This window comes from Candoia aspera, chromosome 2, assembly GCF_035149785.1.
Source record: "Candoia aspera isolate rCanAsp1 chromosome 2, rCanAsp1.hap2, whole genome shotgun sequence".
Taxonomy (NCBI): Eukaryota; Metazoa; Chordata; class Lepidosauria; order Squamata; family Boidae; genus Candoia; species Candoia aspera.
The window spans coordinates 74,549,666-74,562,703 of NC_086154.1; the positions used below are offsets into that span (position 1 = coordinate 74,549,666).

At 36.6% G+C, this 13,038-nt stretch overlaps 1 protein-coding gene across 2 annotated transcripts in view; it reads right to left on the reverse strand.

Annotated features, from left to right (window-relative positions):
- Positions 1–1,843: 1,843 nt before the first annotated feature.
- The window catches only part of CNOT6 (CCR4-NOT transcription complex subunit 6), a 56,395-nt gene continuing 45,200 nt past the window's right edge, over positions 1,844–13,038 (reverse strand). For both annotated transcript variants that reach the window (XM_063292251.1, XM_063292252.1), the window contains 3 exons: positions 11,363–11,593; positions 10,078–10,280; positions 1,844–5,726 (listed from right to left, as the gene is read on the reverse strand). In XM_063292251.1, the coding sequence (XP_063148321.1) occupies positions 5,514–5,726; positions 10,078–10,280; positions 11,363–11,593 (647 nt within the window). In that variant the 3' untranslated portion in view covers positions 1,844–5,513. The remainder of the gene's footprint in view (positions 5,727–10,077; positions 10,281–11,362; positions 11,594–13,038) is intronic.

The window sequence follows — 13,038 nt, forward strand, 5'->3', positions numbered from 1 at the left end:
AGATCTATAATATACATTACCAGAAGAATCGTAATTGCATCTAGTTCCATGTTTCCCCAGAGGATATATTTCTGATTCCCCAATCCTCATTCCAGGATTGGGGCAAATGGTTCTCCCCTGGGAGGAGCAAGCCAGGAGAGGTTCCTTCTTCCCCTGATGGAAGATATAGAACAAAGGTCCAATAGGGTCTGTTTCTCATCTTCCAAAGTTAATTTGAGAAGACCTTTCTTGCTCCTAATTGATCTCTTACAGTTTTGAGTTTCTTGGGCTTTGCTGACACCACCCACTATCTAGATTGGTAAGTTTACTTTTGATTCTTTTGTATTTGAACCTCTAGGAGTATTTTCTTCCCCTTCACTACATCATCTAATTATATCCACTATGGCTTCAGAATCGCTGCTTTAAGTGTAAATGAAATGAACTTGTTTTATTAAGGTCTTTGACCAGCATTACAAATAAGAGAAAGAAAAGATTGCCACAGCAAACCCATTACCAAAAAATTATCATAAAACAATAGACCACCACATCTAAGTCGAAGTTTTGCACAGCTGTATGGTTCAGTAAAGGTATTTGGCAACTTGGAATGTGAGAAGTTAACATGGTTTAAAAATAAGGAAGATAAAATTTATCTGTAGGACCCTCAAATTTGGAAATATTTGTGGAGAGCAAAACATGTCTCAGGATGTCATATAAGGGAGACTGTAAGAAGATGTGGGCAAGAGTTCCACCCACCTAGAGCCACAAGGGCAAAGTCTCTGAGGATAAGGAGTCACATGATGTCTACGCACCAATAGTGAGGAATGAAAAGCGAAAAAAAAGGCCATCTATATTTACTCAGGGTTAGATATATAAATACCCCACAATAAGGGGCTTATGGGAGTCTAATATTTGGCTAGAAAATTCAGGAGTGGTGAGATCATTCTGATGATCAATGTCCCTAATTCTCTGCTTTACCAGCGACCATATTCAGGAGAAAGTTTAAGACGACGTAATTCCTCCATACAAGTTTGATACCAACAAGACTGATAACTGTCTGTCAACAGCAGAGGTAACAACCCTGTAGGATCAAACATGATTCCAAACCATGGAATGGTTCTCAGCAATGTAATTTCTAGATCTTGCAAGTTCCTCACCTCCATAAAACCTAACTTCAAAGAAACTTGTGCCTCAGACTAAATGACAGTTCTGAGAATGTTTCACTATTCCTGTCCTTGAAAGATATATGCCATTCAATTCGTAGTCTAATAATCAGATCAACGTTCATACCCATCTTATCAGTTGCAGAGTTCCATTTTAAGTTTACCACAGATCTTCAAAAAATATTTTAAAAAAATCTTAGGAGAGCCAGTTTGGTCCAGTAGTTAAGGCTCCAGGCTAGAAACCAGGAGACTGAGAGTTCTAGTCCTGCCTTGGGCATGAAAGCTGGCTGGGTGAGTTTGGGCCAGTCGCTCTCTGTCCACAACATCAGGTTCAGGCAACACCGGTCAATTCCTGTTGCAACCAATGGATCAACATTCGGTTGATCTGGAAAAAAGCAGACCTTGCAACTGCAGGAAAACCACTAGGAAGATATATATATATTTCCCTGTTTAAATGAAAGGCAAAAAGCTAACAAAATGGAAAGGCCATTTTTTTCAGATAGAAATCCAAGGATTCAAAGTATACCGACTTGTATTTTCAGTCTTGTCGGTTAAATTGTTCTTGTCGGTTAAACTGAATTATGGCTGGCCAGACAGAGACTTTCCTTAAGTCAAACATTTACCCTTACTGTAAAAACAACCCAACACACTAATGAAATTGGATATATTCATACAGAGATCAAATATGAAAATTAGACTTCAAGGAGATTTGAAACAGATATTGAATTTATTGGTCAGCTATGAGTAGGAAAATACATTGGTAAAGAAAAAAAGACAACCCTGTATATAAATATAATACTAGCTAGTTAAAATTTGACCAAGAAGAAAGTTCCACTGAAGAGAACAGTAAAAGCCCTTGTTTACCATCAGACCATATTAAATTTCCCATTTATCATATTGAAGAGCTGCCTATAGACAAATGCAACATTCTTTGAGCTTAGTGCAGATGATGTGCTGGTTTTTTTTTTTTGTTACACATATGGTAAACAAGAGTTAGTCCAGTGCATTACACGTTATACAGAAGTACTGTGAATAGAGACTATCTAAAATTTAGACACTACTTAAACATACCAAGATACCTACATTTTAAAGAAGCTTACACAACTGAAAAGTATAGCAGGAGTTAACATATACTAAAATACTGTGTCAGGCTGGATGGGAAAATAAAACAGACTCACTACTTAAGCAATAAATTTGACTTGGAAATTTGCAGTGATTAACTCTGTTGAAAAATGGTAGTGCAATTATTTTGTCTTTGAGTTCTTTGTCCTATGGATGAAGTGAGAACTTGACATCTGAACCTACTATTCTATACTTAAGCCACAGCAAAATTCATATAATTTTATCAGAGATTTACATAAGTGGGTGCAAGTCTGTATTCTGAATGGTTAGTTTTACAGTGGAGACTTGTATCTTTTAAACCCACAAATAAACAGGGACAAAATAATTACACACATATCCTAGATATTTTTCCCGGTGATCTTAACATTTCAGAATCCCTAACATTGTATATTTTCCATTTAAGTTTCGTAACAACTGAATGTATGTGCATTTCAGAATCAAACAGATATATGTGGTTCTTTTCTTAAACTAGGGGACAGGGAGAGGACACCTCATGCCCAGCAATGCTCTCTGCTTTTGATTTAATATATGTGATTACATTAATAAGAAATACTGAACATATATTATGGCAACATCCAAAGCCACCTTAAGTAAATAAAGTGTTAAAGTTACTGGAAATCAGCATTTTGTGAAGACATAGTTTATTGCATTTATTTATTAAATGTCTGGATTTGTTTGATGCAGAAAATTACTTAAAAATAGTATTACACTTGGTGCAATTAACATATCATTCAGCAAAGTTGCAGAATATTTCCTCAAAGTGAGCTTCAATTCATTGCTGCAGGATCTGACCAAAGGTCCACTGATGCCAAAGGGGCTCTATTGTTTCTTGTGAGATCTCATTCTTCATCTTCTTATCCAAACATAGACAATTAAATTGAGCAGCTCCGAGACTGCAATATGCCCAGGCAAGAATAGAAGAGCACCTGAATAGGCTTGTAAGCATTGAATATGCTACCACAAATTCATACAGATATGTATTTAAGACTGAACAACTAAAGGTGAAAATAGATTTGTAAAGCTTAAACCTTTAAGATTTACCAAGTGCACTCAAGCTCCAACTTAAATGGAAAAAAATCAACTCCTTCCAAGAAATATAAAATGTATAAGTGCTTCCCTTCTATAAAGCTTTCTGGACATACTACTAAATAATCCAGATGATCAGGAAACAAAAGAGTTGCAAAATATGACAAGCTAAATTGGTTCCACTGCCATAGAAAATTGTCATGACATACATTACCAACACATTGTTAAAGAAAGATGAGTAAAACACCTTTTATTCACACTTTTACAAAATAACCCCAACCAAAAAAAAAAAGAACAAAAAACCAACACTACTCATTGAATCTACTACATCAATTGTTACCAGCATTCTGATGTACTGATTATAAACTGGACATGTTTGGTGTTTGAATAACAGAAAAAAAACACAACAAAAGAAAAAATCAGGTCCTAGACAAGGATTCAAGATCTACCCTTTTTCTACTGAAACTTTAAAATGTTTTAAACATGAATAGCAAATTTATTGTTCTCTTCAAAACAAAATGGTTAAGCACTTCTAAGTGCAGATAATTTCCTCTTTATAAAATATTCAATTATTAAGATCCATTTTAATTTTTTTTTAAGTCATTATTTTCAGAATTTCAATACAAGAACGAGCTTTTATTTCTCTGCCTGCAGTTGAAACAAAAGCAGTTTGACCAAGTTCTTTCTTTATATAAGGTAATATTGAAGGTATGCCTGCTAAGGATTCAATAAAATTCCCCTTTAGAACAGATTGTGTGTGTGTATACAAACACACACATGGCCTTCAAACACTAATGGCACTATGTGGGTACACAATTTTATTTTTGTTGACACTTTTACAGAAAAGGACTTGGTCACTTTAATGATTGATCTGAAATGTTGTCTAGGGAACCTGTACTGAAAATGCATTTCTAATTACACTGCTTCATAAAATAGAAGACGGTACACTTAATCTTCAAGGAATGGCGACTGAGGAATACAGTTAAATTGAAAAGGAATTCACATGATGGTATTTAGTGGGGGAGTGAGGATAGGAAAGAAACAGAGCGTTATGCAATGACATTGAAAGAAGCAGTGCAGGGGTATACCAGAAGCTTAGAATTTGTGTACCCACCATCTGAGCATGTTCAAAAAAGTGATATTCCAACGCTTCACAAAAGAAAAAAAAATAGATGCCACAGCTTATACAAAAGTATCTTCATAAAATTTTCACAAAATGTTAACATTATTTTTAAAAATAAAAGAGGATGCACAGGTTCCCTCTGCATGCACAGGCAGTGCTAATTGAGAACAAAATCAAGCAGGCACAGTGGAGATAGGAAATTGGTGACTCAACACAGAAACTAAAGAGCTGTACACAATGTTCTGCTGACCCACTTCTGACAGAAAAATGTTAGAGTGATCATATTGATGAGGGCTATCCATCCACAAAGCCTAATCAGACACTGCTTAGCTTATCTGTTCCAAAACAAGTGAAAGTTGCCACTTTAAGTTAAAAGAAAAAAAAAGAAATGGATGCATGTTAACTATGAATTTAGCAAATTCAGATTTAAAAGCAGTGTTCTCAATTAAAAAAATGAAGTAGTACATATGGGCTAAAAGCCCTAACAGTGCAAATCATTAGCAGAGAAAATCTGGTGCAACTTCTTTTACAAGCTGGCCTTTATAACACATGAAACAGATAAAAATTTAGCCTTAGTTTACAATACAATCATTTTCCAAATCTGATTTTTTTAAAGTACAAAATCTCATAAATCAGGTTTTCTGTTGTTCATATACAATCAATAAAGGCTAAATTCAAATTCTATATTTTACAAACAAACAAGTCTGAAAAAGAAGGGAGTGAAGTATGGAAGAATGGTCTTTTGATTTTTAACTACTGGCCTCAAAAAGTAGTGCTACAGATATCTGTGCAAAAGAGAATTTATTATAGTAATTCCCTATTTTCAAGGCATGAATTATTACATTGGATAAAACAAACAGATTACTTGTAACAAATCTAAGAAAGGTGCCAATGCACCAATCCCTGTCTAACAGTATATAAAGCATGTTGGGCTCAGAATTGTGTGTCTGATAGCACCTGGCTTTTACTATTTCTTTATCAAATTATTAGATTTAAAATTAAGATCATTAAGAAAGATCCCTGTTGGCCATACCTCACTCCTCTATATTCAGATTTTACAATTTTACAAATTACATTGAGGTTGTCCTCTAAAATGTACTTGACTACCTCCTGCTAGGCAGATGGATTCCATTTACCGGGGGCAGGAAAGGCAGCACCAGCTCCAGTTGTGCAAAAAGTGAGAAGTGGTCAGAAGGAATGAGCGGGTGCGGACAGCCGCTTATATTGTTCTCTATTAGCCAATGATGATCCAAAGGTCCTAAGATGCCAAGAATATTCAGCTGAGGTTTAGAATAGAAGATGTAATCAATAATACCCTAAAAAAAGAAAGAAAGGAGAAGGGAACTGCATAAATATCTTTACAATAATAAGCTGTAGGTTTGTATGGACACATTAGTTTAACATTAAAACATCTACTGGTATATTTTTAGATAACCAACTTATGTAGACCTCTCACAGAGAAATGCCTAGTCCAATATACATTTTCCTACAGTTTGAAATCAGATGTGGAATTCCTGCTTTAGTTTCTACTGCTTGTAGAAATCAAGTTGTTACTCCAAGCCCATCTGCCTATAACATTTAATTTACAGCTCTCTTTATCAACAGATGGTGTATGCAATAAATCAGATCACATAACTATGGAATAGAGGAGGTGGTGTTAGATGTTGTAATAGGGAGCCACAATCATCTAACTATGTTCAGTAAAAATTCTTTAAATACGTGGAGTCAGTAGACATGGAGGATAGCTTCTGCCATAATTTCTTGCTACCTGCTGTAGCATATGCAGCATCAGAACGGCTACCACTGAATGTATGTTTCTGTGTGAATGGGCTGAAATACAGGACCTTGAATGGGGACATTTTAAAATGATCTATTTTTTTACATTTGTGATGCTAAGAAATGGTCCCCAGTCCCAACATCAGGAGATGAATTTGAGTTAAATACCTTCTGATCAAAGGATAGGTCCACAGTGAGAGAAACAACTCATGTTTGTAGGAAAACAAAATCAGGTTTATGGCAAGTGCTGAAAACACCATAAAATGTGGTGTGATATTTTGGTGTGGAGGGAAGAAAATAGGCTATAGTTGCATAGATGATACTGAAGCCACATAAGATGTTACAGAATGAAAAGCTTGGAAGTAAAGATGCCCACTGAGAAGTTACTAAACTCAGTTGTGAAACTACTGCTTGGCAATCTGTGGGTGATGGCAATGGCTGCAATATCCTGTTTCAAGAAGATAAAAAACACCATACTGTCTAGACAAGAAAGGAGAGCTGGCATAAGAATAGTCACTAGAATCCGAGTCACTAGAAACACATTCACATAATCTCAAGAAATGGCATGTGAGATCCGTACTAATGCCTTCAGAATTAGGGTGGCTTATTGCTTTCATAGGCAGAACAGAAATCTTAATGCTACTGGTCTAGACGAAACCCAATTCTACTTCTGAGGACAGAATAGGACATTTTCAAAATGCTTAGAACTAAAATTCACATAATTCTATACCCTTGGCTATGATGGTTGGGATCTAAACATGTGAAGAATACCAGATTGCTTAGCTGTAGACGATTCTAGACTCTAGAGCAGGACTTCTCAACCAGGGTTCCATGGAACCCTAGGGTTCCGCAAGAGGTCACTAGGGGTTCCCTGGGAGATCACAATTTATTTAAAAAATTATTTCAAATTCCAGCAACTTCACATTAAAGAGGTAAATTTCATTCTTTATTTGTAGTTTAAGAACACTGTTAATCCATCTGTACAGGCCTACACATGAAACTAATATAATCGTTTTGTAACTGCTGGCCTATATTTGAGCCTGAATGTGCAGGGGTTCCATGAGGCCTGAAAAAATATTTCAAGGGTTCCTCCAGGGTCAAAAGGTTGAGAACGGCTGCTCTAGAGAATGAGACCATGGAGGCTTAACTAATTCCGCATTCCTTATAGTATACTAGTATCAGTAGTTCTTGAGAAAACCAATAATCTAGTGAATGTACATAAGAATACTGTCTTGAACCAATATTGCCTGGAACCAATGCAGCAGAACCAATGTTCATCCTATGATGTAGAATCCAATATCTGAACCTTGTTGAGCCAAGTTTTTTTTCCAGGATCAGTATAGGAGAGGACAAGAGATATGAGAGAAGCATCAGTGAAATAATGTGAGGTAAAAGTATTAGTTACAAACAGAAGATTTGCTAATCTGAATTTAAGTTTATATATTCAGAAAATTAATATACTGCCATCCCCCTAATGGCTCTGGGCAGTTTATAAAGATGTAATAAAAACAAAAATATAAAACACTAAACGTTTTAACAATAAACTCCTAGCATTAAAACATTTAAACATTAAAAGACCAAGGTCTGGCTGTCAGACTGTGTTGGAAGGGTAAAATGGATGACAGGACACTTAGTTATATGATCTGGGCCTCATCCACTACCACATTTTGGTTTAATATTCATTAAGTTTGTCATTATACTATTACAAAAGTCAATATGGTTTAAAGGTGTAAATGTACACTTGAATTAGACATACACACAAAATGTAAATGCATCATAATGTAAAGTGTCTGTTTTCTAATTATGATCTGGCTATTTATCAATGCAATGGAAAGCCTGATAGATACTATTCCATGTGGTCAAAGTTTATGTTTAAACAATATGTTTAAAAATTGGGCTAATTGTCCTACTGTGACAGTCCCAGTACCAGGTTCTTAACTTAGAAATTCTCCAGACTGTCCATAAGGAAGCTTAAATAATTCTTTATTAATAAGCCGATTAACACAGGACAGTATCAAAGCTCTGAGTGAGGATTTTGGCACCAAGCATTCAAAGTGATTCTTTCCCTCTGACCTCATCCCCCATCTATCCTCCCTGTCTTGCCAGCAAGTTCTTTCTCATTCCTGACTTCCCCCCACCCAGTTCATTAGTTTGTTGGGATGATTAAGAGCCCAGGTGTCTTATCAGCGGCTGTCCTTGCTCTAATGGCTGAAGGAATGTCGGCGAAGACAGCACGCGTTTGCTTTCTTTCGGCTTATGCATGCAGCAGGCTGACACGTGTAGTAATGCTTAATGGCGGGCAACCAAAAAGAAGGGAGGCTGACACCTACTCGATCTGGCAGGAAGGGCATTCTCTGGATACCGTCAGCTAGGGAGTGTTGGCTGGTGGGGCCGAGTACAGCCTTTTTTGCCATGGCACCCATTGTTTGGAATGTCATTCCCCCCGAGATTAGATTGGCCCTGTCTTTGTTGGCCTTTCGTAAGGCCTTGAAAACTTGGCTTTGTGCCTAAGCCTGGGGTCCTGGGCATGGGTTAGAGCCCATCTCCTGGTTGCATGGATGATTGGTTAGATTACGCCGGCTGCTATATGTTTTCTTTTTTATATTGTGTATTGTCATGAGTAAGGATGGCGAGCAGGGGGCTCCCATCCAGACTGTCAAGCGCATGCGTAGCACTGATGAATTGTTCAGCCATTCAAAGAGACACAGATCGGGACCGCCTTAACCCATATAACCCAGGTTATATGTCTGGGTTTTCCCACGCTTCTTCAGTTTGTTAGGATTCCTGTTAAGTACTAGCAATAAATATTAGAGACCAGTTCCATGTCTCAGTGTGTTTCCTGGGTGTTAGGACATGTATTTTATGTATTTTGTTTTATTGCAAGCTGCCTAGAATCATGCAAAAGTGAGATAGGCAGCTATATAAATCGAATGAATGAATGGTTTTTATATGTAGCATAATATGTTTTGTTGTTTCCTTGTGTTTTTTTTTTAATTTCCCCCCTTTTCTGAACATTATAGCTCTATTTTTAAAAGCAAAGAAAAATTCAGATATGTTCTGAGCCCCCTCTAAACTATAATAAGGAAGGGCAGAATTAATCACCAGTGTCAAATGCATCTGTGGCAAGATAAGCAGTAAGTGCTTCTTTGAGGTCAATAGAAGATGAGTCACCAAAGCCAGGTCTCTCTCGCCAGGCAGGGACATGTCTGATTTATCAGATGAAAGTGATAAAAGATCCACGTGGCCACTGATGCTGTATGGTTGTCCCTTATCAATGGTGAATCAAGGATAACCCTATGCTCAAAACCCAATCCTTAAGAATGAATGCTATCCCATTCCACCCATAATAGGCATTTCTCCAAAACTAGTCCAGCCCTCACAACCAGGAACAAATCTGTTTTGTTGTTGTTTAGCTTCAGTTTGTTCTCCCATACAGAGTCCCATACAGCCTGGAAATACTCAAGATTCTCTGAGATGTCCTGAATTTGCAGGAAAGAACAATATAGTGGCTATCTTCAACTTTATTTATTTAATCATATTTCTCTACTGCCCATCTTGCATATGACGACTCTGGGCAGCAACAATATGAGTGACAGCTAGCTCTAATCCTGTGATGATCCTTTCCAGAAGCTTCATGTAGATATTAAATAACAGAACCTTATGGGACCTCTAGATAATTACCACAGGAAATTATCTGTTTCCCTCTTTTCAATTTCTAAAACCGTATATTCTCAGCCTGAACATGCCTAATTCCTACCATACCTGACCTAATATTTCATAATGCTTCTGGACTAGGTTTTCCACACTAACCTACAGAAACCTTAGAACAGTAATAGCGCAATGGGAATTTGTTTTTATGGAGTCATAATTTCTGTGTAAAATCAAACTTACCTTGAAATCAAATGTGTAATTTGTATAAGGCATCAAACCATTCTCATAGGCACTCTTCAACTTGAAACCATGAGTAATCCTTCCATTGGTAGTTCCATTTTTCCCATTATAACTGAAGTTAGTGAGACTTTCATTATATCTCAGTTCCTTAAAATCTTTATGATTTGTTTCTACGCCACCAGTGCTCAAATATTCAACCACACCTATTACAATATGAATTAAAAAAACACTATTAATAAGAAAGCAAATTTGTTCATTACAATACTATTGCTCCATCAATAACATGAATGGCCAAAGAAGAACATTGCAATTCATTTTATTTCTATACTGCTCTTATTCACCAAGAAATGTACAGTCCTTCCCATAATTTTTGCTTTTATACAACGATATGCATTAAGAATTATCTGGACCAAATCAACTGAACTGAAGATACAGTGATGTTCTACATGTCTGTGAGCCTTAGGTTAATAAAATGAGCCTAACTCCACCACTTAGCATTTATATTGAATTGCAGTGTTTGACATTCTTCCACTACACTAATAATGCTTTACTGAAGGTCAGTATTATCCCCATGCTACATATGGGAGACTAGAAAAATAACATCCATCTGGTGCAGTGAGACTGAATTGAAACTGAATTTATTTGATGTACTAGTTAAGGTGCTCGACTAGGACCAGGGAGACATAGATTCAAGTTCACCCTCAATCATGGAAGCTTACTGGGTCACTTTGGGCTAATCATTTGAGGTCACCAAACTAACCAACAATATTGTTTCTATTGGGAAAACCGAAGGAGGGAACGGTATGTAAGCCAACTTCTGGAGGAAAAGTGGGGTAGAAATCTAACACATACATAAACAGTAAATCCATAAAAAGCTTTACACACCCATCCTCAGTTAAATGTCCACTGAATGCAAAACCTGAACCAGGGATGGTCAAGCAGAGAATTTAGAGAGCTTTGGACCTTTGCTACTCAGTTCTGAATTTTGAATCATGTACAATTTGGGCACCTCTTAAATTTTAATTTTGTACTCCCCCCTCTGCCTTCTTTTTTTAGTCTGTAGAAGCACTAACTGAACCAGAATTCAGAACTGATCACTTCTGGCAATAGTGTGCTCAAGAAGACTTTAGAGGCTTGAAGTTTCTGAAGTCCTAACTAAAAGCAAAGAATCTATCCTACAGCTTCAAAGGTATTTCAATAAATAAAACATAAACTCTTTTAGAGTACAAAAATTAATCAGTAAAATTATATTTCTAATAATTAATTAGAATATGCATCTGCTTACCAGAATCTGGCAAAGAATTCAAATCTGCACATAGTACAAGTGGAATTGTTGCATGTTCCCCTGAAGCACCAGGCCTGAGATTCCGTGAGGCTTTGTCAATTATGTTCTTTACTTCAGAAAGGAACATCATTGTCTGAACCAGCTTCACATCAGAATATTCCGGGTCCCAGTGCATATGTGCATTTGCTACCAGAACCAGCTGTTTATCCATTACAGAGTATGGCTTGCCAGCTAAAATGGAAAACATAAAATATCCAATATGGCAGAAATGGAACTGTACTGTATGAGTTCCACTGGTTAAAATAGTAGATCACATCTAGCTTATTTCTAGGCAACTAAATTAAGCTCATCAGTGGAAATTAACCAGGATTCATTAGCTCAGTTAGCCATTTTACCATTTAAAAAGAAAAATTAGCTCAGTGTCATCTCTGTTGGCATTATTATATTACTAACACAAGGATAAATGCCACAGTGATGGGTTGCAAACAAATTGTGTGTCTTTAAAACAACTGCTGCTATCTATAACTATGTAGCCAACACCATTCTTAACTGCAGTATTCTTTAGCCTTTGCACTGTCCCCACAGAAAATCAGAGGCAACACATGTGATAATTTTGTAAATGGAAAAAACCAAAGAAACATAGGCCTACCCAGTAATTATACCTCCTCCAAGGGGCAGTAGCAATAGAAAAGGACTGCAGCATATATTTAACCTGACCCTCATTGTTGCTTGACTTCTCTGTCTTCTAATGTAACTTCTCTATTTTCCCTTGATAGAGGCTCCCCACATGAACAGAAATATGAGCATATCAGATCTCCAAATCACACAGGACTACCATGAATACACAGTGGTCTCCCTTGCAGAAGAGATATCTCAACAAGTAAAAAAGAAGGTGCCATGTTACTTAGAGACAGGGCTAAATGCTAATGACCACAACCATTTTTATTCAAGTTGCCCCTTTGTGATAATGACTAAAGAATCTGTTGAAGTACTACCAAAGAAATCTGTCCTCCTCTAACAGTACAAGGTTTTAGCATTTTTTTGTAAAGCAATTCAAAAGTAGCATCATTACACAGATGCATGAAATACTGTATATACATTGATATTTAGCTTGGAATAAATGAATAAACAAATTCTGCATTAGATATTAATTTACTGTTTTAATTTATTGTAAACCGCCCAGAGTCCCCCGAAGGGAGGAGATGGGCAGGGACAAATTGGGTAAATAAATAAATATTAAAACAAACAAAAATATGAGTAGGTGATGACGTGAAAAGAAAACTGTAATAACTCACAGGAATGTTCACGTTACATTTTTAGTTTCAATTCACGATCTCAAAGTATCTTTTGCATTGCAAAAATTAGATGTAGAGCCATCTCTTGTGTATTAGGTAAGGATCTCAGTTGTAGCTTGGTCAGGTAAAACACTTTTGTTTTGGGTACAGAAATTGAAGAGTTTGCTCTTTTAGTAAAGTTGAGAGCTAGGAAATTCTGATATGTGAGGAACAGCTTTTTTCTCACTTCCAACTAGCCATGTTGGAAATATCAGTATAGGTAGTCCTTGTTTAGCAACTGCCTCATTTAGCAACTGTTCGCAGTTACGATGGTAATGAAAAAGTAACTTTGCAACTAATCCTCGCATTTATGACCTTCACAGGTCTGTAAAGCAAAGGAAA